This window comes from Eptesicus fuscus, chromosome 5 (genome assembly GCF_027574615.1).
Source record: "Eptesicus fuscus isolate TK198812 chromosome 5, DD_ASM_mEF_20220401, whole genome shotgun sequence".
Taxonomy (NCBI): domain Eukaryota; kingdom Metazoa; phylum Chordata; class Mammalia; order Chiroptera; family Vespertilionidae; genus Eptesicus; species Eptesicus fuscus.
The window spans coordinates 7,791,803-7,815,351 of NC_072477.1; the positions used below are offsets into that span (position 1 = coordinate 7,791,803).

Sequence of the window (23,549 nt, forward strand, 5' to 3'; positions counted from 1 at the left end):
GACGGGGCACTCAGAAACAAACTGATCAAGATCCGGAGAGGTCATGTGATGGGCTTGGGGTCATGCAAGTCAGTCCCAGGGCCAGGACCTGCTGTGCAATAGAGTAGCCACCAGGCCACCTGCAGCAACTCCACCCCCATAGGCAATGGCAGCTGCTGACATCATCTTGGCCATTAAGGAGGCGGGGATTCCGAGCTGCTGAAGCGCATGGCGCCCAGGGCTCAGTGCCAGGGCCAACACATGGGGGAAGAAGCCTTTGAGGTTGGCCCCATGAAACAGGCTCCTTCAGATCTCCCTGTCATCTTCCTGGGGCATGAACTTGGGGTCTGCTGTGCTCTGTGAGAGTCACAGGGCAGGGACAGGGACCCAACACAAAGGAAGGCTTAGGTATGAACACCAGCTAGTGGACTGTTATACCTTTTTTTTTTTGTCAGATCGGCAAAAAAATATTTTGGTGTGCCTCAGAATTTTAGTAACTTGTTTATGTGTACATGAGATGAAAAAGGCTGTTCTAGAGTCAGGATGGAGCCAGACCCTGAGTCCTGGGCGGGGAGCGGAGGGGGTTGATAAGGCCTGAGGCTACAGGGCTTGATAGCTGAGGGTCAGTGGCTCAAACAGTGACCCCAGAGCCAGGTCATCCTACCACGCTGACTCTGGCTGAGATCTTTGAAGACACTTGGTCCATGTCCCCATCTGAAGAGCAGCAAACTGAGGCTCAGAGGGGAGACCTGACCTCAGGCTCACAAGTGAGTGACAGTACTGACTTGGCTTCCAGTGGCGGAGGTATTGGTGCTAGTTCCTACGGAGTTCCCGCTAGCTCGCCATGCCCTGCCCTGTCCACAAGAATGCAGCATGGGCACCAGGGAAGGTGACAGTATCTCCTCTTTATTTCTTTCCTTTTATTTTTTAAAATATATTTTATTGATTTTTTTTTTTTACATAGAGGAAGGGAGAGGGATAGAGAGTTAGAAACATCAGTGAGAGAGAAGCATTGATCAGCTTCGTCCTGCACACTCCTACTGGGGATGTGTCCGCAACCAAGGTACATGCCCTTGACCGGAATTGAACCTGGGACCCTACCCAGTGAACCAAACCGGCCAGGGCTCCTCTTTATTTCTTATCCTTATCTGAGCCATTTTTGGAGGAAGACCACATCCAGGCCCCAATAGATGACCCAGTGACACCCAGGAGGATTTTGGATGACATGGAGAGTCCAGCTGCCCCTGGGGAAGAAGAGAGGGTGAAACCACAGGGGCCCAGGGTGCCCTAGCAGCCCCTGGCAAAGGCGGAGGTCAGAGATCCCAGGGAACCTCAGGCGGCCAGAGGCCCCAGCATCCCACTCCTGCTCCCTCCTCTACTTCCTAAAACCTTAGGATGTCTGCTCTGGGGAGCAGCTGCCCAAAGAGGAGGCATGAGCTCTGGTGGTGAGTCCACCAGTGACAGACAGGGCAGACCTTGTGAGAAATGGCGGACACCTCACCTTCTAGATGAGGCTGGGGTCTAGAAGTGGGGGGTGAGGGGCGGCCCAGGTTTTGTAGGGTTGACTGACTGGAAAAGCATATCTGCTGGGCTGTACCCCTGCACCCACCCCCCTCAAACCAAAAGAGGGGACAGCAGAGGGGAGACAAAGGACCAGGGACCGAGGACCACGAAACTGGAGGGACAGGACAGGTCCTCCCTCAGACTTAGGCTCTGGGCTGAATCCCCTCCTGGCCCTGATCCACCCCTTCATCCCTCCTCCTCCTGCTCAGAACACCTACCTATTGACTGCAGAGTGGCCACCAGGCTGCCGGCAGCAACTCCGCCCCCATTGGCAATGGCAGCTGATGACATCATCTTGGCAGCGATGGAGGAGGCAGCGATGCCTGTGCTGGTGAAGCCCATGGCGCCCAGCACCACGGGCACAGCACCCACGGCCACCACTGCGGGGAAGAAGCGTTTGAGGTTGGCCCCCATGGGACAGGCTCCTTCAGGTCTCCCTGTCATCTTCCTGGGGCATGAACTTGGGGTCTGCTGTGCTCTGTGAGAGTCCCAGGGCAGGGACAGGCACCCAACACAAGGGAAGGCTGTAGGTGTGACAAGCGAGTAAACTGGCTCCCAGGACTCTTCAGGTCTCTGTTTTGCTGTGACACCTGGGAGGCTCACAGCCCTCCTGGGCCCCAGTTGCCCTTGTGGAAACTAAACAAGTTGAAACAAGCAGTGGCCTTCGAGCTTCCCCTTTGGTAGGAAAAAGTGCCTTCCCCGCCCCCAAGCACAGGGTCAGCAGAAGATGACATCAGCGCTGCTCTTCTGAAGAGGTGATGGGGTGGGGGCTCCTGCCCTCTGCCCCTCAGGGCCTGTAGCAGTACGGGGGAGCCCCCACCCCCCCAATCTTACATCTCCAGAGCAGTGCAGTCACAGAACATTCAACAACGAAAATGTTCTGTACCTGCTCCATCCAATACTGTAGCCACATGGCTGTTGAGCATCGAGGTGTGGCTAGTGTGACAGAAAAGTTTTTATTTGAATTCTGGCCACTGTATTGGAGGACCCTACTCAAGAGCACAGCTAACCCCTGGGCTCATTGGAGGAGCTACTAGGGTGCCCAGAGCAGCTCCTGGGAACCAGCCACAGCTCCGCTCCCACATTCCCGACAGCCCTGCCTTCTGGGAGGAAGCCTGGGCTCAGGCAGATGGAATGGCTCGCCCAGGACCACAGGTTTACACCCGGGAGAAGCTGAGCTTGGACTGGGGTGTGTTCATGGCTTCACTTTAGTCCCTGCGCTCTAAGGTTCACCTCTGGTACTCCACCTCTGTCCCCTGCCCACTCCCCCTTACCCACCCGCATCGTGGGGCTCCTGGGAATCCTGGGCTGGGTCGCAGGAGGTTGCTCCCAGAGGCCAGGGCCAGATGGGGGCTTGACCTCCTTCCCAGAGAGACTCACCTCCTAAGATCACGGCTGTACCAACCTTGACTGGAAACAAAGAGAACACATGTGAGTGCGGCATGCTGGCCTCCCCTGCCCTTCCCGCTGCTGCCCACAGTGGGAAGTGGGCTCTGGACTCTGGGTCAGAGGAGAGAGCAGGCCCTGCCTGAACTCCCACAGAGATCTGAGGTACTGAGCATGTGGAGCGGGGATGCCCAGAGCTCTGAGGCGCTCCAGACCAGGAAGGGCAACACCCAGAAAAGACTCCACCCGCTCTTGGAGGGGACAGGATATAACCCCCATCGCTGCCGCTCATTCGTCCCATGTCCTCCGTGCCCTCCTCACCCATGTAGATCCCATACCCACCTATCACACGTGCCCCTTGCAGACCATTAACTCTCTCCCCTCCTCTTCCTCTCTTGTGCTGCACCCCACCAAGTTTCCTGTTCTCTTCACTCCCCGCACTCTGAGAACACCCAGAATTTACAACTTCTCCCCAATCTGCAAACCTGCACCTCCACCCTCCTGGTTCCCTACTTCCTATTTAACTCAGAAAACGAAGGCAACCAGAAGAGAGCTTCCAGAGACTCCCTTCCTTCACCAAGGCTGCCCCTCATTCTTCTTGCCCTCCGGCTTCTGTGCTGAGCAGTGCAGGCTCCTGGCCACCTGGGCCCTGCTCTCTCTGACTCTAGGATGTGCTCCTACAGTGTTCTCCCTTGCTCCTGCACCATCAAAATCTCCCTCTGTCCAGAACCATTCCCAAGAGCATCCAACCAGGCTCTACCACCCACCACCCGAAAAACAAAGGCATCCTCTCCCTCTGTGCCACATCTTCTAGTTGCCACCTCACTTTGATGCACTCCTTATAGCAAAGCTCCTTGAAATCATGTTCTACATTGAGAGGGAGGCAGTTGCACAGTGGTTAGACACCTGGACATAAGGCCATGTGAAGATGGAGACAAACTGGGGTGATGCACCCAGGATTTCTGGCAGCCACCAGAAGCGAGAAGAGGCATGGGACAGGTCCTACCCTGAAGCCTTCAGAAGAAGCATGACCCCGTGGGCACCTTGATTTGGGACGTCCAGCCCCCAGAACTGTGGAAGAGTACATTTCTGTTGTTTAAACCCACTCGGTGTGTTTAGGATTGGCTAGGAGCATTTCCTCACCTGGCCTTCAGGAACCATTCTTTCTCACTTCTCTTCCTACCACACCTGCCTCTGCTTGGTCTCCTCTCTTCTCTCCCTGATCTCTGACGGTGGCATGCCCAGGGCTCAGTCCTCAGACCCCTTCTCAGCTTTAGCTCCACCCCCTGGGTGCCTCACCCAGCCCATGATGTTCAGGACCACCTGCATTGTGATGTCACACAAATTGATATGTCCAGCCCAGACCTACTCCCAGAGCCCTCATGATTGGGATTACATAGTTCCCTTATAGAAGAAGCCCCAGAGAGCCCCTTCATTCCTTCCTCCATGTAAAGTTGAAGCAAAATATGGTTGTCTAGGAAGTGGGCTCTCACCAGACACTCATCTGCCGGTGCCTTGATCTTGGACGTTCCACCCTCCAAAACTGTGAGAACTAAGTTGTGTTGTTTATGAGCCGGCAGTCTGGGGCATTTTGTTATAGCAGCCTTAGGTGACTATGACAGCACACAATCAACAGAGTGGAAAGGCAATCTACAGAATGGGAGGAAATATTTCCAAACCATATATCTGATAAGGAGTTAATTAATATTCAGAATATATAATGAATTCCTATGAAAACAAAATACACAAATAACCCAATTGAAAAAATGGGCAAAGAGTCCAGCCGGGTGGCTCAGCTGGTTGAGTGTCTGCCTGTACACCAACCTGCAGGTTTGATTCCAGGTCAGGGCATGTACCTAGATTTTGGGATTGATCCCCAGTTGGGGCACGTATGGGAGGCTGCCAATCGATGTTTCCCTCACCTATGGAAAACAGTATGGAGGCTCCTCAAACAATTAAATTAGAGTTCCATATGACCCAGCAGTCCCACTTCTGGGAATTTGCCTAAGGACCTGAAAACAGGGTCTAGAGGAGATACTTGCACCCCATGTTCATAGCAGCATTATTTACAATAGCCACGAGGTGAAAGCAATCCAAATATCCAGAGGTTGATGAATGGATAAAATTCTGGCACATGGTTGAACCTTGGGACCTTATGCTAAGGGAAACAAGTGAATCACAAAAAGACAAATACTGCATGATTCCACTGTGGGCGAATAAAAGGGGTTCTATGGAAAGTAACTTCCCAGGTGATCTGATCACACATTCCTAACTGGGCAGGTCATGGTGGAGAGTCACACCCCGGGCCTATGACTTCCTTAGTGAAAGGTTTTATGCCAGTCCTGTCCAGTGTTGTGGTGCATCTAGATTAACACGCCCTTGAAATCCCCGGAAGGGGTTTTAATCCTCAGAACACATCATCCTGTTAACTTCCTGTAGCCCAATCCCCGTCCGGCTTCCTTCAATCTTCCTTTGTCCCCTCCTTCGTTTCAAATGCACAAAAGAACCTGCAAAACTGTTACACTCGGGAACATTTGAGATTTTGCCCCCTGGCATATGTCGTCAGTTTGGCTCAAATAAATTCTTATTTAGACATTTCTTACATCGCCACCACTCAGATGAAATCCCTCAGACGAAATTCCATGTTACGTGGATCTTGCCACAATTTAAAACACACACAGAGTGGACCTTGTGCTGCCCTGTCCCTGGGCTGGCCCCACCTCAGCGGTGACCTGCTCTGCAGGGATGTGTCCTGGGAGCAAAGGATCGACCAGGCTGTGGTGTGTCAAGGGAGGAGGAGCACAGAGGAGAAATGAAACTTACCCAGGCCTTGGTGTGGTGGGACCCATAGGTCCGCTGGCAGTGGACTTTAACTGGCAAAGAGCCAGGCCTGAGCATGTGCCAAGCTGACTAGAAGCTGAGCAGCAGACCTTTGTGCTGAGCCAATGACAAAATCCTACCCCTGCACTTAGAAACAAACTGACCAAGGTTTACAGAGGGCATGTATCTGGCCTGGGCTCAGGCAACAGGTCAGTCCAAGAGCCAGGACCTGGAGTGTAGTCCCTCTGACTCCAGAGCATCGCTGGCTTCATTGCCCACGTACACGGGGCCCCTTCTCTGGTGATCTGGGTGTAGTAGAGCTTCCCACCAGGGACGTGGGCCTCAATGCTGACAGCTGAGAAGGCTGAGCAGAGCAGCGATGGTGAGGTGAGGCCTCAGTGCCCAGGGACCAGTTACCTGCAGTGTTTTTGGGCTGGTCTGTGGAATCAGTTCCAGGCCACATTGGGGGTCTTGAAAAGGGTCCCGGTGGTGGCACCCCAGGAATAGAACCAGCAGAGGATGGCTGGAGAGTTCTTCCTCCTCTGGAAGAGAAGCAGAAAAAGAGCAAACAGAGGGCGGCAGATGTGCGACCAAAGGTCGCTGCCGCAGGCTCTCCATTCTCACACTGCACCTGCGGCAGCGAATCCAATGGCGGCGTCTTTAATGGGGGCGGGACTTCCTGCCGCAGAGGTTCCCAAGTGCATGAGTGTAAGCTCCGCCCCGGAACTGCGGACCGCGCCGCCGCTTCCTGTGGCGTCTGCTGAGGCGGTTGGCCGGGTGGCGACTGAGAGAACCACGCGGCGTGTCCACACGGTGCTTGTCGGCGGGAGAGGAGCTGGAGGTGCGCTCCCGGGCGCCCATCGCCGGCCTCTGCAGGTCGCGATTCGTGAGTGCGGAGAGGGCGGCCGCCGGCCCAGCCAAGCAGCCTGCGGATCTCGTCGGTACCCCGTCTGTGGGCGTCAGGGCCCGGCGGCCGCGGCTTCTCCGCTTCGGGCCGCGGTTCGTGCGTGAGACGAGGCGCGAGCGCGGATCAGGGGGCCGGGCGAGGAGGGGCCCCGCTTGGAGGAGCCCCGCTTGCTCCGCGGGCCGCGGTCTGCGCGCCCGTGTGCGTGAGCATCGCCCGCGCCTCGGGGTCCTTGAACGGGGTGCTCGTGAGCCCGGAGAGCAGCGTCGGTGGGCGAGCCTTCCTGCGGGCAGGTGCGCTCGCCTCGGGAGGCGCCATGCTAAGCGGTTTTGGACGTGCGTCACCTTTTTGTAGTCGCGTGTTGAGGACCCAGTAGCACAAAGAGCCACATCACCCCCATTTTCCTGACGAGGAAACTGAGGCGCCCAAAGATCACCCGTACGTCCAGCACAGACTCAGCTGGCGAGTGGTGGTCGGGCTTTGAACCGGAGTTCACGTTTGTCTTTTTTACAGGATATTTTTCTTAGCTTTTCTGAAAAGGGAAAGCATGGATCGACTTCCGCTCAAACTAGACATGCTTAAATGGTTCTTAACCCCCCTCACAGGTGGTGAAAAACCTGGATGCTTTTGAGCATTTGGCAAAGGCCAGCATGGGGGAACAGGCATTTATTTGCCCTCTCTGGGAAAGACTTGAAAAGGAAGAAAGCTGTGCACTTTTATTAAAGCATCCCCCCTTAAAAAAGAAACAATTTTATTCTGCCTTCAAAATGGCTTGGGTGTGGCTGACTTCATCCTCCATGCTTTGCATGAAACATTTTGTGACTTGAACATGATTAGGCCCTTCTTTTAAAAAGATGAAAGCACATCATCTTGGCCGTTAAGGAGGCGGGGATTCCGAGCTGGTGAAGCTCATGGCGCCCAGCACCAAGGGCTCAGTGCCAGGGCCAACACATGGGAGAAGAAGCCTTTGAGGTTGGCCCCATGGGACAGGCTCCTTCAGATCTCCCCGTCATCTTCCTGGGGCATGAACTTGGGGTCTGCTGTGCTCTGTGAGAGTCACAGGGCAGGGACAGGGACCCAACACAAAGGAAGGCTTAGGTATGAACACCAGCTAGTGGACTGGATGAATCAGTTATACCTATTTTTTTTGTCAGATCGGCAAAAAGTATATTTTTTGGTGTGCCTCAGAATTTTAGTAACTCGTTTATGTGTACATGAGATGAAAAAGGCTGTTCTAGAGTCAGGATGGAGCCAGACCCTGAGTCCTGGGCGGGGAGCGGAGGAGGTTGATAATGCCTGAGGCTACAGAACTTGATAGCTGAGGGTCAGTGGCTCAAACAGTGACCCCAGAGCCAGGTCATCCTACCACGCTGACTCTGGCTGAGATCTTCGAAGACACTTGGTCCATGTCCCCATCTGAAGAGCAGCAAACTGAGGCTCAGAGGGGAGACCTGACCTCAGGCTGACAAGTGAGTGACAGTACTGACCTGGCTTCCAGTGGCGGAGGTATTGGTGCTCATTCCTACAGAGTTCCCGCTAGCTCGCCCTGCCCTGCCCTGCCCTGCCCACAAGAACGCAGCATGGGCACCAGGGAAGGTGACAGCATCTTTCTTTTTTTAAAAATATATTTTATTGATTTTTTACAGAGAGGAAGGGAGAGAGAGAGAGAGTTAGAAACATCAGTGAGAGAGAAGCATCGATCAGCTGCTTCCTGCACACCCCCTACTGGGGATGTGCCCGCAACCAAGGTACATGCCCTTGACCAGAATCAAACCTGGGACCCTTGAGTCCGCAGGCTGACACTCTAGCCGCTGAGCAAAACCGGCCAGGACTCCTCTTTATTTCTTATCCTTATCTGAATCATTCTCGGAGGAAGACCCCCACCAGGCCCCAAAAGATGACCCAGTCAAGCCCAGGAGGATATTGGATGATGTGGAGAGTCCAGCTGCCCCTGGGGAAGAAAAGAGGGTAAAACCACAGGGGCCCAGGGTGCCCCAGCAGCCCCTGGCAAGGGCAGAGGTCAGAGATCCCAGGGAACCTCAGGCGGCCAGAGGCCTCAGCATCCCACTCCTGCTCTCTCCTCTACTTCCTAAAACCTTAGGATGTCTGCTCTGGGGAGCAGCTGCCCAAAGAGGAGGCATGAGCTCTGGTGGTGAGTCCACCAGTGACAGACAGGGCAGACCTTGTGAGAAATGGCAGGCACCTCACCTAGACGAGGCTGGGGTCTAGAAGTGGGGGGTGAGGGGCGGCCCAGGTTTTGTAGGGTTGACTGACTGGAAAAGCATATCTGCTGGGCTGTACCCCTGCACCCACCCCCCTCAAACCAAAAGAGGGGACAGCATAGGGGAGACAAAGGACCAGGGACCGAGGACCACGAAACTGGAGGGACAGAACAGGCCCTCCCTCAGGCTTAGGCTCTGGGCTGAATCCCCTCCTGGCCCTGATCCACCCCTTCATCCCTCCTCCTCCTGCTCAGGACACCTACCTACTGACTGCAGAGTGGCCACCAGGCTGCCGGCAGCAACTCCGCCCCCATTGGCAATGGCAGCTGATGACATCATCTTGGCAGCGATGGAGGAGGCAGCGATGCCTGTGCTGGTGAAGCCCATGGCGCCCAGCACCACGGGCACAGCACCCACGGCCAGCACTGCGGGGAAGAAGCGTTTGAGGTTGGCCCCCATGGGACAGGCTCCTTCAGGTCTCCCTGTCATCTTCCTGGGGCATGAACTTGGGGTCTGCTGTGCTCTGTGAGAGTCCCAGGGCAGGGACAGGCACCCAACACAAGGGAAGGCTGTAGGTGTGACAGAAGCGAGTAAACTGGATCCCAGGACTCTTCAGGTCTCTGTTTTGCTGTGACACCTGGGAGGCTCACAGCCCTCCTGGGCCCCAGTTGCCCTTGTGGAAACTAAACAAGTTGAAACAAGCAGTGGCCTTCAAGCTTCCCCTTTGGTAGGAAAAAGTGCCTCCCCCGCCCCCAAGCACAGGGTCAGCAGAAGATGACATCAGCGCTGCTCTTCTGAAGAGGTGATGGGGTGGGGGCTCCTGCCCTCTGCCCCTCAGGGCCTGTAGCAGTACGGGGGATGCCCCCCCCCCACACACACATCTTACATCTCCAGAGCAGTGCAGTCACAGAACATTCAACAACGAAAATGTTTTGTACCTGCTCCATCCAATACTGTAGCCACATGGCTGTTGAGCATCGAGGTGTGGCTAGTGTGACAGAAACGTTTTTATTTGAATTCTGGCCACTGTATTGGAGGACCCTGCTCAAGAGCACAGCTAACCCCTGGGCTCATTGGAGGAGCTACCAGGGTGCCCAGAGCAGCTCCTGGGAACCAGCCACAGCTCCGCTCCCACATTCCCGACAGCCCTGCCTTCTGGGAGGGCGCCTGGGCTCAGGCAGATGGAATGGCTCGCCCAGGACCACAGGTTTACACCCGGGAGAAGCTGAGCTTGGACTGGGGTGTGTTCATGGCTTCACTTTAGTCCCTGCGCTCTAAGGTTCACCTCTGGTACTCCACCTCTGTCCCCTGCCCACTCCCCCTTACCCACCCGCATCGTGGGGCTCCTGGGAATCCTGGGCTGGGTCACGGGAGGTTGCTCCCAGAGGCCAGGGCCAGATGGGGGCTTGACCTCCTTCCCAGAGAGACTCACCTCCACCGATCACGGCTGCACCAACCTTGACTGGAAACAAAGAGAACACATGTGAGTGCGGCATGCTGGCCTCCCCTGCCTACCCGCTGCTGCCCACAGTGGGAAGGGGGCTCTGGAGCTGGGATCAGAGGAGAGAGCAGGCCCTGCTGTTCCCCCACAGAGATCTGAGGTACTGAGCTTGTGGAGGGGGGATGCTCAGAGCTCTGAGGCGCTCCAGACCAGGAAGGGCAACACCCAGAAAAGACTCCACCTGCTCTTGGAGGGGACATAATATAACCCCCATCACTGCCGCTCATTCGTCTCATGTCCTCCGTGCCCTCCTCACCCATGTAGATTCCATACCCACCCATCACACGTGCCCCTTGCAGACCATTAACTCTCTCCCCTCCTCTTCCTCTCTTGTGCTGCACCCCACGAAGTTTCCTGTTCTCTTCACTCCCCCCACTCTGAGAACACCCAGAATTTACAGCTTCTCCCAGTCTTCAAACCTGCACCTCCACCCTCCTGGTTCCCTACTTCCTATTTAACTCAGAAAACGAAGGCAACCAGAAGAGACAAACTGGGGTGATGCATCCAGGATTTCTGGCAGCCACCAGAAGCAAGAAGAGGCATGGGACAGGTCCTCCCCTGAAGCCTTCAGAAGAAGCATGACCCTGTGGACACCTTGATTTGGGACGTCCAGCCCCCAGAACTGTGGGAGAGTACATTTCTGTTGTTTAAAGCCACTCGGTGTGTTTGGATTGGCTAGGAGCATTTCCTCACCTGGCCTTCAGGAACCATCCTTTCTCACTTCTCTTCCTACCACACCTGCCTCTGCTCGCTCTCCTCTCCCTCTCCCTCTCCCTCTCCCTCTCCCTCTCCCTCTCCCTCTCCCCCTCCCCCTTCCTTCTCCCTCTCCCCCTCCCTCTCCCTCTCCCCTCCCCCTCCCTCACCCCTCCCTCTCCCCTCCCTCTCCCTCTCCCTCATCTCTGACGGTGGCATGTCCAGGGCTCAGACCTCAGACCCCTTCTCAGCTTTAGCTCCACCCACTGGGTGCCTCACCCAGCCCATGACGTTCAGGACCACCTGCATTCTGGCATTCTGATGACACATATTGATATGTCCAGCCCAGACCTACTCCCAGAGCCCTCATGATTGGGATTACATAGATCCCTTATAGAAGAGGCCCCAGAGAGCCCCTTCATTCCTTCCTCCATGTAAAGTTGAAGCAAAATATGGTTGTCTAGGAAGTGGGCTCTCACCAACACTCATCTGCCGGTGCCTTGATCTTGGACGTTCCACCCTCCAGAACTGTGAGAACTAAGTTGTGTTGTTTATGAGCCCGCAGTCTGGGGCATTTTGTTATAGCAGCCTTAGGTGACTATGACAGCACACAATCAACAGAGTGGAAAGGCAATCTACAGAATGGGAGGAAATATTTCCAAACCATATATCTGATAAGGAGTTAATTAATATTCAGAATATATAATGAATTCCCATGAAAACAAAATACACAAATAACCCAATTGAAAAAATGGGCAGAGTCCAGTCAGGTGGCTCAGCTGGTTGAGTGTCCTCTTGTACACCAACCTGCAGGTTTGATTCCAGGTCAGGGCATGTACCTAGATTTTGGGTTCGATCCCCAGTTGGGGCACGTATGGGAGGCCTATAGGGAGCGGCTATAGGTTTAAGCCTCGGATTGACCTGTGGCAGAGCCACAAACAAGTCCCAGGTTAGAAGGCAGAGCTCTCCTAGCATAATTAAGCTTGACCTTATAGCCTCTCTAGACCCTTCCTAGGTAGCTAAGAGCTGTGAGAGATGCAGCAAGTGCTGCCAAAACAAGTGAAACTCACAAGAACATTGTAACTATGTTGACCACTTCCTTGTTTTTATCTGACTTTAAATTAAAGCCTTAGCTTGCTGGCTGGATCTTTTCTATGTCCTCATCCAGGCACAGGAGATCCACGGAGCCCCAGCTATATTCTCTTTATCTGTCTTCTTTAATCCTTCACCGCACCTCCTCAGGTTCAACCTTGACCGTGCTGACACGGCACAGAGGCTGCCAATCGATGTTTCCCTCACCTATGGAGAACAGTATGGAGGCTCCTCAAACAAATAGAGTTCTATATGATCCAGCAGTCCCACTTCTGGGTATTTGCTTAAGGACCTAAAAACGGGGTCTAGAAGAGATACCTGCACCCCATGTTCATAGCAGCGTTATTTACAATAGCCACGAGGTGAAAGCAATCAAATGTCCAGAGGTTGATGAATGGATAAAATTCTGGCACATGGTTGAACCTTGGGACCTTATGCTAAGGGAAACAAGTGAATCACAAAAAGACAAATACTGTATGATTCCACTGTGGGCGAATAAAAGGGGTTCTATGGAAAGTAACCCTAACCCTAACCCTAACCCTAACCCTAACCCTAACCCTAACCCTAACCCTAACCCTAACCCTAACACACACAGAGTGGACCTTGTGCTGCCCTGTCCCTGGGCTGGCCCCACCTCAGCGGTGACCTGCTCTGCAGGGATGTGTCCTGGGAGCAAAGGATCGACCAGGCTGTGGTGTGTCAAGGGAGGAGGAGCACAGAGGAGAAATGAAACTTACCCAGGCCTTGGTGTGGTGGGACCCATAGGTCCGCTGGCAGTGGACTTTAACTGGCAAAGAGCCAGGCCTGAGCATGTGCCAAGCTGACTAGAAGCTGAGCAGCAGACCTTTGTGCTGAGCCAATGACAAAATCCTACCCCTGCACTTAGAAACAAACTGACCAAGGTTTACAGAGGGCATGTATCTGGCCTGGGCTCAGGCAACAGGTCAGTCCAAGAGCCAGGACCTGGAGTGTAGTCCCTCTGACTCCAGAGCATCACTGGCTTCATTGCCCACGTACACGGGGCCCCTTCTCTGGTGATCTGGGTGTAGTAAGGCTTCCCACCAGGGACGTGGGCCGCAATGCTGACAGCTGAGAAGGCTGAGCAGAGCAGCGATGGTGGGGTGAGGCCTCAGTGCCCAGGGACCAGTTACCTGCACTGCTGGAGAAATTCCTTTTTTTGTTTTTGGGCTGGTCTGTGGAATCACTTCCAGGTCCCTTTGGGGGTTCTGATGGGGGTCCCGGTGGTGGCCCCCCAGGAGTAGAACCAGCAGAGGATGGCTGGGAGGGTTCTTCCTCCTCTGGAAGAGAAGCAGAAAAAGAGCAAACAGGGCAGCAGATGTGGGACCAAAGGCTGCTGCCCCAGGCTCCTGAGGAGGCCATGAGGCCCAGAGACCCAACACAGCACCCTCTGCCATTTCTCAACAACTCTGATGTGGGGAGGGGCCGTCTGTGGCAGCTGTGCTAACAGGTGATGGGAATCTTTGGAGATCAGCCCAAGGAGGAGCCAGAGGGAGACCTGGCCACCAAATGAGAGCTGGTAGGTCCCTCACTTCACAGAGGGACAGGCTGAGACCCAGGAGGGAAGAGACTTGGCGCACACCCCCTCTGCTCTGGGCCATGCACCCCAAGCCCTGGGTCACCTCACCCTCCAGAGCCCTCCCTAGGGCCCTCACCATCCGACTGAGACTCCTGCAGGAGGGCGTCAGCCGCAAACCATTCTCCGTCCTCTATGGCTTTATCTGACATCTTGGCTGCAGTGTGGGAACACAAGGTGCACAGCCTGTTGTCACACAGAAACAGAGTGTGAGACCCCAAGTGCTGTGCCTGACTTGTACGGACTGGGGTGTGGGTATGGGCACCTCTCTATTGCCCTGAGCCCTGCCCTCTGTTCTATAGCAGTCTATGGGCCACTTCCAGCACCTCCCCCAACTCTGCACAGACCCCAGCTTTTTAAGGTAATGACTTTGCCTGGCTCCCTGATCTCCAGGGTTCTATTCATCGTTGCCTACTAACCACTGCCCCCTACCCAGTGTAATTCTTAGGACTTGAGAGTAACCTGGATTGGAACAAGACCGGTTGCTCCCAAAGTTTCAGGGTAAATGCGGGCTCAAACCCCTTCCCAGCACAGTCACCTCTGAGCACAGTCACAGCAGCCCTGGATGGCAGCAAAGAGGGAAGCTGTGAGGAGAGTCCTGTTGCTCCCTCCCCTTCCCCACTTCCCAGACCCAGCCTACCTTGGGAAGTAATTGCCTGAGAAGGCAGAGCAGTGGTGGAAGTCCTGTGTGTACTGAGGCGTTTGAGGACTTTCACAAGCTTAATATAAATAGTTCCTTCCTGGAAGATTTACAACCTCGCGAGACAAATGAACCAGATGACTCAATCTCATTCTAGGCTTAGAGCCAGGTAGACCTCACCTTTGCCTTGATGTGGGGAATGTGGGCTGGTCCTCAGGATAATCTAATTCCAACCCATCACCCTGTCCCAGGCATGATACTCAGCTTCTCTAATCACTTGCTGGCGGCTGCCTGGATTTGCAGGGCAACAGGGGAAAGTTTTGTCTTAAGTCAGATGCAATGTCCATATAAACCAAAGCAAATTTGGAACCCTCACTGGAAGGGAGGGAGCCAATATAATCAATTTGCTAATCTTTCACTGGTTGGGAATGCTGGTGGGTGACTCCTCGGTAGTTGTAGAATACAAGGGACTTACTGCTACTGCACTAAGTTAACCCACGCTCTCCGTTCTCACACGGCACCTGCGGCAGCGAATCAAATGGCGGCGTCTTCAATGGGGGCGGGACTTCCTGCCGCAGAGGTTCCCAAGTGCAAGAGTGTAAGCTCCGCCCCGGAACTGCGGACCGCGCCGCCGCTTCCTGTGGCGTCTGCTGAGGCGGTTGGCCGGGTGGCGACTGAGAGAACCGCGCGGCGTGTCCACACGGTGCTTGTCGGCGGGAGAGGAGCTGGAGGTGCGCTCCCGGGCGCCCATCGCCGGCCTCTCCAGGTCGCGATTCGTGAGTGCGGAGAGGGCGGCCGCCGGCCCAGCCAAGCAGCCTGCGGATCTCGTCGGTACCCCGTCTGTGGGCGTCAGGGCCCGGCGGCCGCGGCTTCTCCGCTTCGGGCCGCGGTTCGTGCGTGAGACGAGGCGCGAGCGCGGATCAGGGGGCCGGGCGAGGAGGGGCCCCGCTTGGAGGAGCCCCGCTTGCTCCGCGGGCCGCGGTCTGCGCGCCCGTGTGCGTGAGCATCGCCCGCGCCTCGGGGTCCTTGAACGGGGTGCTCGTGAGCCCGGAGAGCAGCGTCGGTGGGCGAGCCTTCCTGCGGGCAGGTGCGCTCGCCTCGGGAGGCGCCATGCTAAGCGGTTTTGGACGTGCGTCACCTTTTTGTAGTCGCGTGTTGAGGACCCAGTAGCACAAAGAGCCACATCACCCCCATTTTCCTGACGAGAAACTGAGGCGCCCAAAGATCACCCGTACGTCCAGCACAGACTCAGCTGGCGAGTGGTGGTCGGGCTTTGAACCGGAGTTCACGTTTGTCTTTTTTACAGGATACTTTTCTTAGCTTTTCTGAAAAGGGAAAGCATGGATCGACTTCCGCTCAAACTAGACATGCTTAAATGGTTCTTAACCCCCCTCACAGGTACTCTTCACAGTTGGTGAAAAACCTGGATGCTTGTGAGCATTTGGCAAAGGCCAGCATGGGGGAACAGGCATTTATTTGCCCTCTCTGGGCAAGACTTGAAAAGGAAGAAAGCTGTGCACTTTTATTAAAGCATCCCCCCTTAAAAAAGAAACAATTTTATTCTGCCTTCAAAATGGCTTGGGTGTGGCTGACTTCATCCTCCATGCTTTGCATGAAACATTTTGTGACTTGAACATGATTAGGCCCTTCTTTTAAAAAGATGAAAGCACATCATCTTGGCCGTTAAGGAGGCGGGGATTCCGAGCTGGTGAAGCTCATGGCGCCCAGCACCAAGGGCTCAGTGCCAGGGCCAACACGTGGGGGAAGAAGCCTTTGAGGTTGGCCCCATGGGACAGGCTCCTTCAGATCTCCCCGTCATCTTCCTGGGGCATGAACTTGGGGTCGGCTGTGCTCTGTGAGAGTCACAGGGCAGGGACAGGGACCCAACACAAAGGAAGGCTTAGGTATGAACACCAGCTAGTGGACTGGATGAATCAGTTATACCTATTTTCTTTGTCAGGTTGGCAAAAAGTATATTTTTTGATGTGCCTCAGAATTTTAGTAACTCGTTTATGTGTACATGAGATGAAAAAGGCTGTTCTAGAGTCAGGATGGAGCCAGACCCTGAGTCCTGGGCGGAGAGGAGAGGGGGTTGATAAGGCCTGAGGCTACAGGGCTTGATAGCTAAGAGTCAGTGGCTCAAACAGTGACCCCAGAGCCAGGTCATCCTACCACGCTGACTCTGGCTGAGATCTTCGAAGACACTTGGTCCATGTCCCCATCTGAAGAGCAGCAAACTGAGGCTCAGAGAGGAGACCTGACCTCAGGCTCACAAGTGAGTGAGAAGTACTGACCTGGCTTCCAGTGGCGGAGGTATTGGTGCTCATTCCTACAGAGTTCCCGCTAGCTCGCCCTGCCCTGCCCTGCCCTGTCCATAAGAACGCAGCATGGGCACCAGGGAAGGTGACAGCATCTCTTTCTTTTTTTTTAAATATATTTTATTGATTTTTTACAGAGAGGAAGGGAGAGAGAGAGAGTGAGTTAGAAACATCAGTGAGAGAGAAGCATCGATCAGCTGCTTCCTACACACCTCCTACTGGGGATGTGCCCGCAACCAAGGTACATGCCCTTGACCGGAATCAAACCTGGGACCCTTGAGTCCGCAGGCCGACGCTCTATCCACTGAGCCAAACCGGCCAGGACTCCTCTTTATTTCTTATCCTTATCTGAATCATTCTCGGCGGAAGACCCCCACCAGGCCCCAAAAGATGACCCAGTCAAGCCCAGGAGGATTTTGGATGATGTGGAGAGTCCAGCTGCCCCTGGGGAAGAAGAGAGGGTGAAACCACAGGGGCACAGGGTGCCCTAGCAGCCCCTGGCAAGGGCAGAGGTCAGAGATCCCAGGGAACCTCAGGCGGCCAGAGGCCCCAGCATCCCACTCCTGCTCCCTCCTCTACTTCCTAAAACCTTAGGATGTCTGCTCTGGGGAGCAGCTGCCCAAAGAGGAGGCATGAGCTCTGGTGGTGAGTCCACCAGTGACAGACAGGGCAGACCTTGTGAGAAATGGCGGGCACCTCACCTTCTAGATGAGGCTGGGGTCTAGAAGTGGGGGGTGGAGGGGCTTCCCAGGTTTTGTAGGGTTGACTGACTGGAAAAGCCTATCTGCTGGGCTGTACCCCTGCATCCACCCCCCTCAAACCAAAAGAGGGGACAGCAGAGGGGAGACAAAGGACCAGGGACCGAGGACCACGAAACTGGAGGGACAGGACAGGCCCCCCCTCAGGCTTAGGCTCTGGGCTGAATCCCATCCTGGCCCTGATCCACCCCTTCATCCCTCCTCCTCCTGCTCAGGACACCTACCTACTGACACCTACCTGCAGCGATGCCTGTGCTGGTGAAGCCCATGGCGCCCAGCACCACGGGCACAGCTCCCACGGCCACCACTGCGGGGAAGAAGCGTTTGAGGTTGGCCCCCAGGGGACAGGCTCCTTCAGGTCTCCCTGTCATCTTCCTGGGGCATGAACTTGGGGTCTGCTGTGCTCTGTGAGAGTCCCAGGGCAGGGACAGGCACCCAACACAAGGGAAGGCTGTAGGTGTGACAAGCGAGTAAACTGGATCCCAGGACTCTTCAGGTCTCTGTTTTGCTGTGACACCTGGGAGGCTCACAGCCCTCCTGGGCCCCAGTTGCCCTTGTGGAAACTAAACAAGTTGAAACAAGCAGTGGCCTTCGAGCTTCCCCTTTGGTAGGAAAAAGTGCCTCCCCCGCCCCCAAGCACAGGGTCAGCAGAAGATGACATCAGCACTGCTCTTCTGAAGGGGTGGGGGCTCCTGCCCTCTGCCCCTCAGGGCCTGTAGCAGTACGGGGGATGCCCCCCCCACACACACACATCTTACATCTCCAGAGCAGTGCAGTCACAGAACATTCAACAACGAAAATGTTCTGTACCTGCTCCATCCAATACTGTAGCCACATGGCTGTTGAGCATCGAGGTGTGGCTAGTGTGACAGAAACGTTTTTATTTGAATTCTGGCCACTGTATTGGAGGACCCTGCTCAAGAGCACAGCTAACCCCTGGGCTCATTGGAGGAGCTACCAGGGTGCCCAGAGCAGCTCCTGGGAACCAGCCACAGCTCCGCTCCCACATTCCCGACAGCCCTGCCTTCTGGGAGGAAGCCTGGGCTCAGGCAGATGGAATGGCTCGCCCAGGACCACAGCTTTACACCCGGGAGAAGCTGAGCTTGGACTGGGGTGTGTTCATGGCTTCACTTTAGTCCCTGTGCTCTAAGGTTCACCCCTGGTACTCCACCTCTGTCCCTGCCCACTCCCCCTTACCCACCCGCATCGTGGGGCTCCTGGGAATCCTGGGCTGGGTCGCAGGAGGTTGCTCCCAGGGGCCCAGGGCCAGATGGGGGCTTGACCTCCTTCCCAGAGAGACTCACCTCCTCCAATCACGGCTGCACCAACCTTGACTGGAAACAAAGAGAACACATGTGAGTGCGGCATGCTTGCCTCCCCCAGCCCTTCCGCTGCTGCCCACAGTTGAAGGGGGCTCTGGAGCTGGGATCAGAGGAGAGAGCAGGCCCTGCTGTTCCCCCACAGAGGTCTGAGTTACTGAGCATGTGGAGCGGGGATGCCCAGAGCTCTGAGGCGCTCCAGACCAGGAAGGGCAACACCTAGAAAAGACTCCACCCGCTCTTGGAGGGGACATAATATAACCCCCATCACTGCCCCTCATTCGTCCCATGTCCTCAGTGCCCTACTCACCCATGTAGATTCCATAACCACCTATCACATGTACCCCTTTCAGACCATTAACTCTCTCCCCTCCTCTTCCTGTCTTGTGCTGCACCCCACCAAGTTTCCTGTTCTCTTCACTTCCCCCACTCTGAGAACACCCAGAATTTACAACTTCTCCCCAATCTTCAAACCTGCACCTCCACCATCCTGGTTCCCTATTTCCTATTTAACTCAGAAAACGAAGGCAACCAGAAGAGTCAAACTGGGGTGATGCATCCAGGATTTCTGGCAGCCACCAGAAGCGAGAAGAGGCATGGGACAGGTCCTCCCCTAGAGCCTTCAGAAGAAGCATGACCCTGTGGACACCTTGATTTGGGACGTCCAGCCCCCAGAACTGTGGGAGAGTACATTTCTGTTGTTTAAAGCCACTCGGTGTGTTTGGATTGGCTAGGAGCATTTCCTCACCTGGCCTTCAGGAACCATCCTTTCTCACTTCTCTTCCTACCACACCTGCCTTGGCCCCTCCTCTCCCCTCCCCTCCCCTCTCCCATCTCTGATGGTGGTATGCCCAGGGCTCAGACCTCAGACCCCTTCTCAGCTTTAGCTCCACCTCCTGGGTGCCTCACCCAGCCCATGACGTTCAGGACCACCTGCATTTTGATGACACACAAATTGATATGTCCAGCCCAGACCTACTGCCAGAGCCCTCATGATTGGGATTACATAGTTCCCTTATAGAAGAGGCCCCAGAGGGGAATCACCCATGTAGATTCCATAACCACCTATCACATGTACCCCTCATTCCTTCCTCCATGTAAAGTTGAAGCAAAATATGGTTGTCTAGGAAGTGGGCTCTCACCAACACTCATCTGCCAGTGCCTTGATCTTGGACGTTCCACCCTCCAGAACTGTGAGAACTAAGTTGTGTTGTTTATGAGCCAGCAGTCTGGGGCATTTTGTTATAGCAGCCTTAAGTGACTATGACAGCACACAATCAACAGAGTGGAAAGGCAATCTACAGAATGGGAGGAAATATTTCCAAACCATATATCTGATAAGAAGTTAATATTCAGAATATATAATGAATTCCTCTGAAAACAAAATACACAAATAACCCAATTGAAAAAATGGGCAAAGAGTCCAGCCGGGTGGCTCAGCTGTTTGGGTGTCCTCCTGTACACCAGCCTGCAGGTTTGATTCCAGGTCAGGGCATGTACCTAGATTTTGGGATTGATCCCCAGTTGGGGTACGTATGGGAGGCCTATAGGGAGCGGCTATAGGTTTAAGCCTCGGATTGACCTGTGGCAGAGCCACAAACAAGTCCCAGGTTAGAAGGCAGAGCTCTCCTAGCATAATTAAGCTTGACCTTATAGCCTCTCTAGACCCTTCCTGGGTAGCTAAGAGCTGTGAGAGATGCAGCAAGTGCTGCCAAAACAAGTGAAACTCACAAGAACATTGTAACTATGTTGACCACTTCCTTGTTTTTATCTGACTATAAATTAAAGCCTCAGCTTGCTGGCTGGATCTTTTCTATGTCCTCATCCAGGCACAGGAGATCCACGAAGCCCCAGCTATATTCTCTTTATCTGTCTTTAATCCTTCACCGCACCTCCTCAGGTTCAACCTTGACCGTGCTGACGGAACAGAGGCTGCCAATTGATGTTTCCCTCACCTATGGAGAACAGTATGGAGGCTCCTCAAACAAATAGAGTTCTATATGATCCAGCAGTCCCACTTCTGGGTATTTGCCTAAGGACCTGAAAACGGGGTCTAGAAGAGATACCTGCACCCCATGTTCATAGCAGCGTTATTTACAATAGCCACGAGGTGAAAGCAATCCAAATATCCAGAGGTTGATGAATGGATAAAATTCTGGCACATGGTTGAACCTTGGGACCTTATGCTAAGGGAAACAAGTGAATCACAAAAAGACAAATACTGTATGATTCCACTGTGGGCGAATAAAAGGGGTTCTATGGAAAGTAACTTCCCAGGTGATCGGATCACACATTCCTAACTGGGCAGGTCATGGTGGAGAGTCACACCCCGGGCCTATGACTTCCTTAGTGAAAGGTTTTATGCCAGTCCTGTCCAGTGTTGTGGTGCATCTAGATTAACACGCCCTTGAAATACCAGACTATCCCCGGAAGGGGTTTTAATCTTCAAGAGAACACATCATCCTGTTAACTTCCCGCAACCCAATCCCCATCTTGCTTAGCTTCAATCTTCCTTTGTCCCCTCCTTCGTTTCAAATGCACAAAAGAGTCTGCAAAACTGTTACTGTGAGATCTTGCCTCCTGGCATATGTCGTCAGTTTGGCTCAAATAAATTCTTATAGGAATTCTCTACATATTTAGACATTTCTTACATCATCACCACTCAGATGAAATCCCTCAGACGAAATTCCATGTTACGTGGATCTTGCCACAATTTAAAACACACACAGAGTGGACCTTGTGCTGCCCTGTCCCTGGGCTGGCCCCACCTCAGCGGTGACCTGCTCTGCAGGGATGTGTCCTGGGAGCAAAGGATCGACCAGGCTGTGGTGTGTCAAGGGAGGAGGAGCACAGAGGAGAAATGAAACTTACCCAGGCCTTGGTGTGGTGGGACCCATAGGTCCGCTGGCAGTGGACTTTAACTGGCAAAGAGCCAGGCCTGAGCATGTGCCAAGCTGACTAGAAGCTGAGCAGCAGACCTTTGTGCTGAGCCAATGACAAAATCCTACCCCTGCACTTAGAAACAAACTGACCAAGGTTTACAGAGGGCATGTATCTGGCCTGGGCTCAGGCAACAGGTCAGTCCAAGAGCCAGGACCTGGAGTGTAGTCCCTCTGACTCCAGAGCATCACTGGCTTCATTGCCCACGTACACGGGGCCCCTTCTCTGGTGATCTGGGTGTAGTAGAGCTTCCCACCAGGGACGTGGGCCTCAATGCTGACAGCTGAGAAGGCTGAGCAGAGCAGTGATGGTGGGGTTAGGCCTCATTGCCCAGGGACCAGTTACCTGCAGTGTTTTTGGGCTGGCCTGTGGAATCACTTCCAGGTCCCATTGGGGGTTCTGATGGGGGTCCCGGTGGTGGCACCCCAGGAGTAGAACCAGCAGAGGATGGCTGGAAAGTTCTTCCTCCTCTGGAAGAGAAGCAGAAAAAGAGCCAACAGAGGGCGGCAGATGTGGGACCAAAGGCTGCTGCCCCAGGCCCCCGAGGAGGGCATGAGGCCCAGAGACCCCACACAGCACCCTCCGCCATTTCTCAACAACTCTGATGTGGGAGGGGTCGTCTGTGGCAGCTGTGCTAACAGGTGATGGGAATCCTTGGAGATGAGCCCAAGGAGGAGCCAAGGGAGACCTGGCCATCAAATGAGAGCTGGTAGGTCCCTCACTTCACAGAGGGACAGGCTGAGACCCAGGAGGGAAGAGATTTGGCGCACACCCCCTCTGCTCTGGGCCATGCACCCCAAGCCCTGGGTCACCTCACCCTCCAGAGCCCTCCCTAGGGCCCTCACCATCCGACTGAGACTCCTGCAGGAGGGCGTCAGCCGCAAACCATTCTCCGTCCTCTATGGCTTTATCTGACATCTTGGCTGCAGTGTGGGAACACAAGGTGCACAGCCTGTTGTCACACAGAAACAGAGTGTGAGACCCCAAGTGCTGTGCCTGACTTGTATGGACTGGGGTGTGGGTATGGGCACCTCTCTATTGCCCTGAGCCCTGCCCTCTGTTCTATAGCAGTCTATGGGCCACTTCCAGCACCTCCCCCAACTCTGCACAGACCCCAGCTTTTTAAGGTAATGACTTTGCCTGGCTCCCTGATCTCCAGGGTTCTAGTCATCGTTGTCTACTAACCACTGCCCCCTACCCAGTGTAATTCTTAGGACTTGAGAGTAACCTGGATTGGAACAAGACCGGTTGCTCCCAAAGTTTCAGGGTAAATGTGGGCTCAAACCCCTTCCCAGCACAGTCACCTCTGAGCACAGTCACAGCAGCCCTGGATGGCGGCAAAGAGGGAAGCTGTGAGGAGAGTCCTGTTGCTCCCTCCCCTTCCCCACTTCCCAGACCCTGCCTACCTTGGGAAGTAATTGCCTGAGAAGGCAGAGCAGTGGTGGAAGTCCTGTGTGTACTGAGGCGTTTGAGGACTCTCAAGCTTAATATAAATAGTTCCTTCCTGGATGATTTACAACCTCGCGAGACAAATGAACCAGATGACTCAATCTCATTCTAGGCTTAGAGCCAGGTAGACCTCACCTTTGCCTTGATGTGGGGAATGTGGGCTGGTCCTCAGGATAATCTAATTCCAACCCATCACCCTGTCCCAGGCATGATACTCAGCTTCTCTAATCACCTGCTGGCGGCTGCCTGGATTTGCAGGGCAACAGGGGAAAGTTTTGTCTTAAGTCAGATGCAATGTCCATATAAACCAAAGCAAATTTGGAACCCTCACTGGAAGGGAGGGAGCCAATATAATCAATTTGCTAATCTTT

General features: G+C 54.3%; 1 protein-coding gene across 9 annotated transcripts in view; it reads right to left on the bottom strand.

Annotated features, from left to right (window-relative positions):
* Positions 1–864: 864 nt before the first annotated feature.
* The window catches only part of LOC103302906 (interferon alpha-inducible protein 27-like protein 2), a 31,346-nt gene continuing 8,661 nt past the window's right edge, over positions 865–23,549 (bottom strand). The window contains exons 1-7 of one of the 9 annotated variants that reach the window (XM_054715803.1): positions 14,395–14,447; positions 14,293–14,315; positions 13,834–13,940; positions 13,312–13,458; positions 10,307–10,336; positions 9,138–9,299; positions 865–1,223 (exon numbers count right to left, since the gene is read on the bottom strand). In XM_054715803.1, the coding sequence (XP_054571778.1) occupies positions 1,111–1,223; positions 9,138–9,299; positions 10,307–10,336; positions 13,312–13,458; positions 13,834–13,906 (525 nt within the window). In that variant the 5' untranslated portion in view covers positions 13,907–13,940; positions 14,293–14,315; positions 14,395–14,447 and the 3' untranslated portion in view covers positions 865–1,110. Of the gene's footprint in view, positions 1,224–8,307; positions 8,604–9,137; positions 9,300–10,306; positions 10,337–13,311; positions 13,459–13,833; positions 13,941–14,216; positions 14,256–14,292; positions 14,316–14,394; positions 14,457–14,869; positions 14,894–14,915; positions 14,980–16,829; positions 17,157–17,708; positions 17,778–18,774; positions 18,805–23,549 lie in introns of those variants that run through there. The other 8 variants (XM_054715802.1, XM_054715801.1, XM_054715806.1 and 5 more) reach the window with 8 other exon arrangements.